General features: G+C 43.8%; 1 protein-coding gene across 2 annotated transcripts in view; it reads right to left on the reverse strand.

Annotated features, from left to right (window-relative positions):
* The window catches only part of ENPP6 (ectonucleotide pyrophosphatase/phosphodiesterase 6), a 224,355-nt gene that overhangs the window by 36,425 nt on the left and 174,648 nt on the right, over positions 1–13,282 (reverse strand). For both annotated transcript variants that reach the window (XM_029584122.1, XM_029584058.1), the window contains exon 5: positions 3,139–3,318. In XM_029584122.1, coding sequence (XP_029439982.1) covers positions 3,139–3,318 — 180 coding nt within the window. The remainder of the gene's footprint in view (positions 1–3,138; positions 3,319–13,282) is intronic.

The raw sequence follows: 13,282 nt of genomic DNA on the forward strand, positions 1-13,282 counted from the left end.
ATCGTGGGTTTTTTTTTTGTCTGGCCTGATCGCGGCTTTATCGGCTGCGCCCGAGCCGATAAACAAAAAACCCACCCAACCCTTTAAAACTAATCCCTTAGCTTCCCCCATCCTCCCGACCCCCCAAAAAACATTTTACAGGTACCTGGTGGTCCAGTGGGGGTCCCAGGAAGGATCTCCCGCTCTTGGGCTGTCGGCTGCCACTAATAAAAATGGTGCCGATGGCCTTTGCCCTTACCATGTGACAGGGTATCCGTGCCATTGGCCGGCCCCTGTCACATGGAGGGAGCACTGGATGGCTGGCGCCATCTTTAAAAATGGGGTTATTTTTGTGTGCCGTTTTTCCCGCCCTCCCCCAAAACGATAAGAGAACCCCCACAAACAATATCGTGGGGTTTTCCTATCGTTTTGGGGGAGCCCCCGATTTCTGACGATTTTGAAAATATCGTACGATATTTTCAATCGTCCAAAGCCCGATTCACATACCTGGAAAAAACTCTCCTATTCATTGTGAGGTCAATATTCAAAAGGGCTTTTCTAGCTAAGTTCAAGTCTTAGCCGGACTAACCCTGTATTTTGAATATCCCTCTAAGCCGAACGGTTATGTTTTAGCTGTATAAGTCATTGCATGGCTAACATTTAGCTGGATTAAAAAAAGGGGCAGGGTGTGGGCTTTCTGGGGCGTGGTTTACGTTTACCTGGCTAGCTCTGAATATCAGCGCTAGCCAGGTAATGTTCTCTGGCTAACTCTGGTCAGCAAGAAAGCAGTCCTAAAGTTAGCCAGAAAACTGCTTCTCTGCCAAAAAAACCAAACAAACCCACAAGCGGCTGTGCAGCCCCAGCCTGCCTTGCTCTCTCCTAATCTCCCCAATAAATCTTAATGTAGCAGGTGAGCAGTCTCCTCCCTCCCCACAGTTCCACCCCCACTCCAAACCTCCCTCCCTCACTCCCCAAGCCCCCTCAAGTGTGTAACTAACAGGCCGATACAGTAAAGCGCGGCCGCGGTTACCCTGTTTCTAACCCGCTTTGTACGCACAATTTGGACGCGTATGTCTAACCCGCGATTCAGTATCCGTTTTTACGCGTCCTTACCGTTTCTTGAAATTGACGCGTATCCCTTTCCGATATGTTAATGATCGGATTAGCTATTCCCTCCGATACAGTAACGTGCGCCCAGATTATCGCCTTTTTAACCAGCTATTTTGCCGCGTCTTTAACCTGCAAATTTACCGCCTACCCTGACCCTGGCATTAGTGTGGTGAACTTAGCCGCCCAGTCCCAAACCAACCCAATCCACATAAAAAAATGCTTCTCGCACAAGGGGGAAAAATTATTATAAAAAATAAAGCAAGGCGCAGGGCGAAAATCATTTCTGTATTACGCTCGGGCATTGCCAGCTTGACAAGCGTCAGGCAAGCCCCAGCAGCTGGCGATTGGCGGCAGGGAGCACAACAAATTGGCACCCAAAGTGGACGTACAGGTGGGCGCTCAAGGTAGTGAAGGTGCATGAACGCACACCGCGACCTGAGCACCCAGCTGGACGTCCGAGGTCACGGCGTGCATTCATGCACCTTCGCTGCCTTGAGCACCCAAATTGGGCGTACAGGCGTGCGTTCATGCACCTTTGTCAGCGGGGACTGCTGGAAGCCGCCTTGCATGGGGAGCGCCTGATCCGCCCCGGGCTGCTGAAGCCGTTCTCGCCACCGGCTGCCCCCGGGAGGCAGGGGAGCCGCGGTGCGCGCCTCGGGAGGAGGGGAGGGAGGACTGGGGCTGCTCCGGAGCTGTCAGCGCGCCCGCACGGGAGACCGGCACCCATGGACGCCCTTCTGCTGCTTGGGGCTTGCGTGGCCGAGGCCAGAGCAGGTGAGCGGGGGCTGGGGGAAAGTTTGCCCGTGAAATTTCGTCTCTCTCTTGCCCGTCCGAAGGAGGCGGAAAATCAGAGCTGCGCGCACAGGTGCTTTGTTACGCTCCCTGCCACCGATCGCCGGCTGCTGGGGCTTGCTGGCGCCGGCGCTCAAGGCAGCGGGGTCTGTAGGAGAACCAGCCACTTTCCTGGTGGAATGACATTTGAAATGACAGGTACCAGCGCACCCAGGATACTGTATAGGCGCTGTATACCGCTCTATACAGTAAAATGGACTGCGCACGCCTACCGCTTCATGGACGTGCTTTGGACGCGGCTTGCATTAGGGTCTCATTTGAATACTGTATTGAGCGGTATGTGATCCAAACTGTGCGCGCGGCACTGCCGCACTCTTTCTTACGCATCCTTACTGTATCGGCCTGTATGTCAGCAGGAGAAGGAGAGGTTTGTCCTTCTCCCGCTGGCTTCAATATTAACTGCAGGTATGGCAGAGAGCTGTACCAGCATTTAAAATGCATTTATTCGTTTCACTGGCTTTCTGATTGGTCCTTTCACTGAGCTGTTTAAGTGGATATTCATCTCTTTGTACTTGAGGATAAGGCACTTCTCAGCGAGCCATGACAGAATGAGACAGAAGTCAGCAGAGCCTAAAGGTGATTCCAGCTCACAAGTGACATATCTGACATTCTCATTTTTAGCTACATGTTCTGGATTTGTAACAGGAAAATCTTGACTACATGTACTATTCTAGAATGTATTGAGATAGGAGATTACAAGACTGGGATAAGATCTTATTCATTTAATGGAATCATAAGAACATGCCATACTGGGTCAGACCAAGGGTCCATCAAGCCCAGCATCCTGTTTCCAACAGAGGCCAAAACCAGGCCACAAGAACCTGGCAAGTACCCAAAAACTAAGTCTATTAAATCATTTATTGTATGCACATTACTCTGGAGGTTGCACTTCAACTTTGCACTTTCAGTAGTTTCTTAGCTCTGTTCCCCATAACAGCATTTCTAATAATAAAACAAAAGTTTCTGTGTTTGTCAGTTGGTAAATTGTACCCCACTCCAACTGAAAAAGAAAAACATTTAGCAAATAACATTTTGCAAATTTAAAAAGAAACACTTTTCATTTATTATTTCCCCCTCCCCCCTAACAAGCACTGCACTCATGAATCTTCTAGATAAGCATTGAAAATTGGAAGCAAAGCATTAGAAAATGGCAGGTGAAAAAGAACGAGGGATAGCTAGTGTTCAGGTGCTTCTTACTTCTGGGTGCTTGCCTTCCACAGGCCACAAGTTCACCACAGGTCCCCTGTCCTTCATTTGTAGGATGTCACTCATGTTGATGTAGTTCACAAGCTCAACAACTTTCTCCATCCAGTAAATATCTGTCATCCCGTGATCCGAGAAAAGGACAACATTGAGGTCATTCTGCAGGCCCATGTCCTGTCGCAGATTAAGAGAGATACGAAGCAGTTTGAAGGAACACCTCCACTTAACTCTGACAGCAAATTACAGAAAAGAGGCAAACACCACAGGCACATATAGTACCTAATAGGACAGAAGCATGAAAGGGGTAATTCTCAAGCAGCTCATGCAGAGGCAGGTTTAACGGGCATATTTTACCTGAATTTTTAGAAGGAAACCACGTGGCCACTTCCCCCTTTGAATATGCGCATTAAAACTGTCTGCATAGTTTGCAGCTGCTCTTATGTACAGGAGGCTGAAAGAGGGGAAAGTACCCTGTCCCCGAGTGCTTCTGAAAATGCCATGTACGTGCAACTCTTTTCTTGCCCTGAGCTAAAGGCACCCAAAGGAGGGCCCTTTTTAATGTGAACCCTGCACTTGCCTTTTAGTTGGGGTAATTTTCAGACAGGCCAGTTTTCCTGGGGAAAAGTGCTACTTCCCTGCATCAATGACTTTACAAATTTTAGACAGTATATACAAATACATGTACACATACACAGTCATCTACAAGAATGTGCACATGCAGTATATACTGTACAGTCTTACAAGAAGATACCCGTACATATACTCATAAGAACAGTTACATGTAATGTAAACTGTATAAACAGCTGCAAGAGGGACTTTGTTCTTGGAAACCCACTCACCCCAAGTATCAAAATCCCACTGGAGGGGTCCCAATGGTAGCAAAAGAGTTTTATGCATGTGAAGTGGAATACAGATTTTTGGTGACCTCGGTCTTTTTTTGAGCTAGTGGGACCACCCTGTTTAAAATTTTGTTTGCTGTGGTTGAGTGGGTTCCTAAGAACAAAGCTGCTTCCAGTCCTTGTTGGTCTAACCAGGTTGGCCCTCCCAAGGCTTATTGTCCCATGAATATTCAGTTTTTCTAAAGAAAAGACGGATGGACTGTTACGAGGATCACTGATGAGCAGTCAAGCACACTGTGCTTCTGACGAGGACTGGACTTTATGGACTACGAAGAGCAAAATTCAATTACTCTATGAGTATAGGTTCCGTGGACTGAGAGTTGAAATAATTTTTAAATGTTGTAATTCCTATTGCAGCATATAAAATCGAATACAAGTTTTTTGGTACAATCATTTTTGGTGCAATAAAATTTGTATAGAAATATTGTGACTCTTCTGAATTTGTTTTTATTTATACTGAACACACACAGCTATAAGGACACACACTAAAGGGAGCAGTTTTGTGTAAATGCAAAATCTGTGAATACTTTTTACCCAGGGCCCTTGTAGATAATCTTCAAAGAAAAATTACACAAGAATTTTCCTTTTGAAAACCGCCTACAAGGCTTGTGGCTCAAAGATGCTCATGGTCTTTGCACCTGCACTTTTTGCGAGCAAAAAATGTACTGGAAAACAGCAGATATGGAAATTAAAACTCTGCATGTTGTTGCACTACCTTCCCTCTCCCCACTCCTGAAAATGCAGGTAAAAGTGCTGAGCAAGCTGGCATGTACATTCAACCAAGCTGAGGAGAGCAAATTTCAAAAAGATGTCCTCTTTCTGTTTTTAAAAAAGGTTCCAGGGGTGATCCAGGAAACTGCAAACCGCTGAGCCTGACATCAGTGCTGAGAAAAATGGTTGAAACTATTATAAAGAATAAAATTACTGAACATAATAGATAGTCATAGTTTAATGGGACAAAGCCATTGTGGATTTAGCCAAGAGAAGTCTTGCCTCATCAGTCTGCTACTTTTTTTTAAAGATATGAATAAGAACATAAGACTTGCCTTACTGGTCAGACCAAAGGTCAATCAAGTCCAGTATCCTGTTTCCAAGAGTGGCCAAGCCAGGTCACCAGTACCTGGCAGGATCCCAAGGGGGTAGATAGATTCCAAGCTGCTTATCCCAAGAATAGGCAGTGGATTTCTGCAACTCTACTTTAATAATGATTAATAGACTTGTCCAAACCTTTTTTAAACACAGCTACACCAATAGCTTTCACCACATCCTCTGGCAATGAATTCCAGAGCTTAATTATGCATTGAGCAAAAAAATATTTTCTCGTATTAGTTTTAAATGTATTACAGAACACTTCATTGTTTGTCCTTTGGTCTTTGTACTTTTTGAAAGATTAAACAACTGTTTAACATTTACTCATTCCATTCCACTCATTATTTTATAGACCTTTATCATATCTTCCCTCACAGTCCTAACCTTTTTAGCCTTTCTTTATAGGAGAATTGTTCCATTCCCTTTATCATTTTGGTAGCCCTTCTCTGTACCTTTTCTAATTCTGCTGTATCTTTTTTGAGATTTGGTGACCAGAGCTGCACACAATACTCAAGATGAGATCGCACCATGAAGGAATACAGAAGCATTATGATATTTTCTGTTTTATTCTTCATTCCTTTCCTAATAATCCCTATCATTCTATTTGCTTTCCAGACTGTTGCTGCACACTGAGCAGGAGATTTCAACTTATTTTCAACTATGACACCTAGATCCTTTTACTGAGTGGTGACTCCTAATGTGGAACCTTGCATTGTGTAGCCATACTTTGGGTTACTCTTCCCTAAGTGCATCACTTTGCACTTGTCCATATTAAATTTCATCTGCAGTGATTCCTTGGCCTGCAATAGCTGAGTTGGTAGTAAGGCAGTTTCATCTAATTTATCCCTCTGTCTGGCAGAGGGAAGCAGCCACCTGACAGCTGCATAAGTCAGTACTTATAAGGCTATCTGGTGCGGTTTGCTGCTACTTAGGCCTCAGCGTCCTCATTCAGGTTTTCAAGAACATCACCCCAAGATGATGTTGGGACTCCAATGGTTGAGCCAGGAACCAGGGGGGATGAGCAGTGATTCCTTGGCCTGCAATAGCTGAGTTTGTAGTAAGGCAGTTCAAAGTAGTCGCTGATGGTGTACATACAAAAACACTTCATCATCATCGCCATATGCAGTATATGCTGAACATAAACACTCAGACATTTCCTAAAGCTCTCAGGTCAAAGTGCTGAATGACGTTTTGTCAACCTTGAGCTTACAAGTCCACAGATTTACTCACAAACAAAGCTCCAGGTAAAGATGATATTGCACCCCAGCTGACAGAAAAGCCAGCTAACTTGAAATTCCCACTGCAGGTGTCCTGTGCTAAAACAGCACTATACACCAGAAGGAGAATACATTCTTAAGAGAAGGACATCTCCTCCATAATCTTAGCTTTGAAGCAGGCCTGAAAGTATTTGATTAATCCCTGCTGTTGCTCCTGCTGTATTTTCTCAGGGAGGTCAGTGCTTTGGGTGTGCCGACTAGAAAAGAATCTTTCCAAAACATTTCTTGTATTGTATACATCTTTAAAAATACTTTATGGCCTACAGATGTACCAATACAAAGTTTTATTTCTATGATTTTGATTTTTCAAAACATGAAAATACTTCCAAATGTAGATATAGATTTTTTACTTTTCAGATTAAAAATGCAATCAAACTTCTAATCACAAAGAAGCTATGTATTTATAAACTTTATCCCTTGCCACGGACTACTCCCATAATGAGCTAATGGAACACTAAATGGAGCAAATAGAGAAGAAGAGGAAGAGAGAGAGAAGAGGAAGAGAGAGAGAGAGAGAGAGAGAGAGAGAGAGAAGAGAGAGAGAGAGAGAGAAGAGAGATAGAGAAGAGAAGAGAGAATAGAGAGAGATAGAAGAGATGAGAGAAGAGAGAAGAGAGAGATAGAGAGAGATAGAGAGAGTAGAAGAGAGAGAGAAGAGATGATAAGAGATAAGATAGAGAGAAGATAGATAGAAGTAGATAATATAGATAGATAGATATAGATATAAGAGATATATATATTATAATATAATATATATATATATATAATATAGAATATATATATATTATATATATATATATATATATAATATATATATATAATATTAATATATATATAATATTAATATTAATATATATTAATATTAATATATATATAAATATATAAGAAGATTAAGCCTCGCAACTAATAACCCTCCACCAAATATCCACAGACCATCACTAGAAATTCTTGAACAGACATCCTCCCTGGAAATTGAATCAATAATCAAGAAAATGAAACCTTCCACTCATCCTTGGACCAAATACCGACCAAACTACTTCTCACCATCCCTAACACCATTGCTAAACCGCTGGCAGACATCATAAATTGCTCCCTCAATCAAGGATCGGTCCCGGACTCCTTAAAAATTGCTTCACTTAAACCCTTACTTAAAAAACCCAACCTGGACCCAGACGACCCTGCAAACTTCCGCCCCATTGCAAACCTACCTTTTATAGCCAAGCTAATGGAAAAGCTTGTCAACATCCGACTCACAGACTACCTTGACTCCCACAATATTCTCTACCCCTCTCAATTCGGATTCAGGAAACGCCTAAACACAGAATCCCTCCTTCTTTCTCTAACGGACAACATCCTGATGGGCCTTGACAAGGGACAATCTTACCTGCTAGCCCTTCTCGACATCTCTGCCGCATTCGACACGGTAAACCACAATATCCTCATTAACCGCTTAATGGAAATAGGCATATCCGGCTCTGCACTGCTCTGGTTCACATCCTTTCTGAACAACAGACACTACAAAGTCAAAATAAATGACAAAGAATCTCACTCCATTCCATCAAACCAAGGTGTACCTCAGGGTTCGTCTCTTTCCCCTACCCTGTTCAATATATATCTACTCCCTTTATGCCAGCTACTCAATAGTCTCAATCTCACCCACTTTATATACGCGGACGATGTACAAATCATAATCCCCATCTCAGACCCCATCTCTACTCTAAATTTCTGGAACAACTGCTTACACGCCATCAACCTTCTGCTCTCGAGTCTCAATTTGGTCCTAAATACTTCCAAAACGGAACTACTGGTTATCTCCCCTTGTGACAACAACCCCCTCGCAAATAATGCTAGCATCCCATTAGCAAACCAGGTCAGAGATCTTGGGGCCACCCTTGACTCCAGAATGAATTTCAAAAAATTCATTAACGCCACAACCAAAGAATGCTTCTTCAAGCTACAGGTCCTGAAGCAACTTAGACCGCTCTTGCACTTCAAGGATTTCCGTTCGGTGCTTCAAGCCATACTGTTTTCAAAGATCGACTATTGTAATGCTCTATTACTTGGTCTGCCCGCTTCGTCCACCAAACCTCTTCAGATGCTGCAAAACGCAGCGGCTAGGATCCTTACAAACACTCGTCGCAAGGACCATATCACACCAATACTAAAAATTCTACACTGGCTGCCCATCCAATATAGAATACTTTTCAAGGCTCTCACCATCATCCACAAATCAGTCTACCAGCAATCCACTCTCCAACTCACCTTCCCACTTGAATTACATACTTCCGCAAGACCGATCAGAACTGCCTACAAAGGTTCGCTCAAGGCCCCCCCCCAACAAATCATCGGTCCACAACACTATTCACAAGCGAGCTCTTTCAACAGCAGGTCCACTACATTGGAATTCACTTCCACAAGACTTACGCCAAGAACAATGCCATTCAACTTTCAGAAAGAAATTGAAAACCTGGCTTTTCGCAGAAGCCTACCGCTGAAGGATCTCCTCAACCATCACTGACTCTCACTCCCCCACCCCTCCCCAATCCCTTCCCCCCACCCAACCTCACCCTTTCCTTCTCCCTCTGGACATACCAGGCTAATAACTGCCTAGGATAAACCTATGTTTTTGTATCTTACAGTTTTTGTTGATTTATATATTTATCTCTCTCTAATTGTTTCTTAGTTTAAACTCTGTACTGTCTTCCATTGCCCAGGTTTTATGCTCCCTGTTTAATGTAACTTTACTTTCTACCTTGATGTTAATTGGTTTCCCCTCAGTTACATTGTAAACCGGTACGATAAGACCTAGTCTTGAGCATCGGTATAGGAAAAGAAATTAATTAAATAAATAAATAAATAAGAAGATGTTTGACATCTTGTGAAGTTACATAAAGCATCACAGAGCCCATATGCAGCTCACAGGTCACATGCCAGAGAAGAAATTAATCATGGGGACCTGACAAGGGCTTGATCTTGATACATATGGATATCCTTAGGTTGGCTCAGATCTGAAATCTATCCTGAAGCTATGAAATTAAATATTTTACTTATACTCTATACTCTCTGCTGCTAGAAAATTCAATCAATTTGCAGTGACTTTGTCATTATTTAAATGGATTAACTTGTGGATGTGTTGGGTTTGGTGAATGTGTGGGGACATAGTTGTGTAATTCTGGGGACGTTTATGAGATATGTGGTTGTCCCCCCACCCTTGCCGTGTCCTTGTCGCTGAGAGAGGGTTATGCGGGGGAGACAGAGAACAGACAACTTGTCATAGCCCTGCAGTCCATTTCAAACAGGGATGAAGCAAAACCTCAGAGCTCTTACAGCAGAGGGGAAAATTATGGCTGCCACCTTACCTCATGTTTGTTCCACATTATCTCCAGCCCACCAGTGCCATGAAACAATGTTGTCATCAATGGCTCAATGTCACCCGTGTCGTAGGCCTTTTGTCGATGAGTCAATGTGGCTGTTGGCGGCCAGACATGCAGTTATTGCATGAATGACGTGTTCCGGCTACTTCACTTCCCCTACTCAACCTGGTCCTAACTCTTCATGATGGCTTTATCAAAGAATATGTGTTGATTGTTTATGCATCATTTGTGTGTTTTGTGGCTGCAAAATCCTCTTTTTGAAGTGCACAAATGCCTCAGGTAAGGAAAGGTGCAGCGCTTCCGAGAGGGCCACCAAGGTGCTCTGTGTACCTGCGATTGCAGGCGCTGCTGTTATTTTATGCTCAGGCATTTGAAGTGATAGAATAATTTTGCATGTGTCCACGGTAAAAACTATGTAAGTGCAAGGCATACAGCTTTGAGAGTTAGAAATGGTTAGACAAACATTGTAACAGTTAAATAGTGGATTCATTCTGGGACTTCCGCCCAGATAACAAAAGAAATATGCATGCCTCTGGATGTGTACCTGCAGGGGTTATTAAATTATTAAATGGAATGATCCATTCTGGCAACTTTCAAGGGGGTATTTTAGAAAATACATCTTAACAATTGACTACACTCACTACCAATATGTTCTTTCTACAATTGCTTCTGTAACCTCCTTCTGGGTTCCTATGACAAAGAGGCTTCTACTTGATATTGGGACAGAATCCTAACTCAAACTTTACAGCCCTGTGAGAGTATTTTGATGGAGGGGAAGGATTTACCTTCAGGAACCTAAATGTTGGCAGTCTCCTTAGTTGTTTTTCCTACAGTCTGCACTGGGGTCGATTGGCCTATTGGGGTTTCAGATACACCCTGGAGGGCTGGGCCAGCCAATCACATCAGTTGGTATTGGTCACAGTGGTCCCATGCTTCTGGGGCTGCTGTGACATCAACTCTACAATAGCTCTTCTCAGGGAGCTGGAGCCTCCTCCAAGGCTCTCCATGTTCTGCCTTCTAATTTTTACTGTGAAGACAGCAGCAGCATGGGACCTGCTGCCTGCTCTCATCCCTAACAGGCATTGCAATAGCATGGACCTGGGGCCTGTTTTTCTAAAGTGCCCCTCCCCCTGCAGCACCGCAGCAGCAGAAAGCACTTTCGTGACTCCCCCCTTGCATCTCTCAATCCGTGGCTTCCTGTGCCGGCAGAAAGCAGCCAGCAGATCTCCTGAACTTCCACTCTGCTGTCTCACTGCCGGCTGAAGGCCTCCCCCTTCTGTCTGCCGCTAGCCCCTCCTTATGCTCAACCATGGCAAAAAATAACAAACCTTATCTACCCACTCTCCCAACATCAGGATTTTTCAGCCCTCCTCTTCTCATACCATGGGGCACCTACAAGATTATCAAGAGGTAGCCCTGCCTGCAGCCCTCCTGACCAGTTTAAGTAAAAATGTTTTTTAAAATGTATTCAGAGGCAGAGGGGATGAAAAGTGAGAAAGAGGGCTAGTGAATTAGTGAGTGAGCAACCATGTGTGTGAGCGTGAGAGAAAACGTATGAGCAAGCATGCATGTGTGTGAGTGTAAGAGAGAGTGTGTGAATGTGTATGCATGTATAGGAGCATGAGAGAAAGAGTATGGGAGAGCGAGAGAACATGTGAGTGAGCGTGCATGTGTGGGAGCATGAGAGAGCTTGTAAGCAAGTGCACATGTGTGGGAGCATAAGAGAGAGCATGTGAGCGAGCGTGTATAAGTGGAAGAATGATAGAGAGTAAGCATGAGAGAGCATGCATGTGTGGGAGTTTGTAAGTGAGCGTTCATGTGAGTGAACATATATTTGTGGGAGCATGCATGTGTGGGAGAATGAGAGAGTGTACATGTGTGAGAGCATGAGGGAGTGCATGTGTGAGAGAGCATGCATCTGTGGGAGCGTTAGAGTGCGCGTGTGAGGGAGTGTGCATCTGTGGGAGTTGAGAGAACCTGTATGTGTGGGAGCATTATGAAAAGCATGTGTATGAATGTGTGAACGAACATGCATATGTGTGTCAGTGAGCATTTGCAAGTGAGCAAATGGGAGAGATAGAGGAGAAAATCTGTACGTCTCCTCCCACTCCCTGCCCCTAACTAATTCACAACAATCTCCTAGTGACCTAGTGCTACCAGTCGTGCAGCTTCCTGTTAGTGTTTTGAAAGGGTCAGATTGCTTATCATTTAGACTAGATATGGTTGACCTAGTGGGAATTTTATTGGTTTATCATCCACTTGTGTTAGATGCAAAGTCTTTAGATATATTTTGTGAGGTTACTGTTGATCTGATTTTTCAATTTTCCTTTTTATTAATGGTTAGGGAATTTAATTTACATTTATATAATTTAAATTGTTTTAGTACCTAAACTCTGTAGTCTTCACTTCAACTTTGTGGGATGAAGCAGCTAGTTGACGGCTCTACCCATCGTAAGGGTCATAGACTTGATCTATTGGTCTGAATTGGGCATTTGCAATGCTCAACAATAGATCCTGAACTCTGGTCACATCATGTAGCATTGATCATTAAGTTTGAGGGAAGGTTGGCTGTTTCTAAAATTAGGAAAGATATTAAGGTAATCTGAGAAAGGTTAAATAAACTGACTTTTTTAGTCATTTTGACATGTGTGTTCCCTTAAAGATAGGTAAAGGGATTGCAGAGTTAGTGGAACACTGAAATAAATCTGTTAAATTGATTGTACTGTTTTGGCTGGCCGTGAGTCAGACCAGCAGTCCAGGATGTTGCCAACCTGGCCAACATGCTGCCATACTGCTTCCCTCCCCTCCACTCTCTCTAGCTGCGTGCATGCCTAGTGCGCCACGTCTTGAAGGCCTCACAGCAGGAATCACCTTGCTGGCACCCAGTGATGGCATCATGCAGCTGGATACTTAAGCCCAAGCAATGCTACTACAAACACCACAGTAACAGGTCCTCCTGTCTTCCAGTGCATGTTGCTACTCCCTGTGCCTTGTCTCACTGTTCCTGTGCTATGTCTTACTGGTCCTGTGCCCTGCCTCTATTACCTTGCCCTGTCTGCGTGCCTTATCCTGCTTCTGTTGGATTTCGTGAACCATTGAGCTGGCTAGGACAGGTGATGGCGCATCGTGGGTGGGCCCACAGTGGATCAGACTAAAGGCCCATGAAGCCCGGCATCCTGTCTCCTGACTGTGGCCAATCCAGGTCACAATCACCCAGCAAGATCCTAAAGAATAGATCCAATCCTTTTTGCTCATAACCAGGGATAAGCAGTGGCTTATTTGCAGTTCGCCTTGAAATACTTTTTTGAAGAGTGCAAAAAATAAGTTTTAATAAATTCAAATTAAAAAACATGGCTAATAATGGTTTATGGACTTTTCCTCAAGGAACTTATCCAACCTCTTTTTAAACCCAGTTATACTAACTGCTTTCCACACATCCTTTGGCAACAAATTACACAATTTAATTCTGCGCTGAGTGAAAAATTACTTTCCCAAATTT

Source organism: Rhinatrema bivittatum, chromosome 1 (assembly GCF_901001135.1).
Source record: "Rhinatrema bivittatum chromosome 1, aRhiBiv1.1, whole genome shotgun sequence".
Classification (NCBI taxonomy): Eukaryota; Metazoa; Chordata; class Amphibia; order Gymnophiona; family Rhinatrematidae; genus Rhinatrema; species Rhinatrema bivittatum.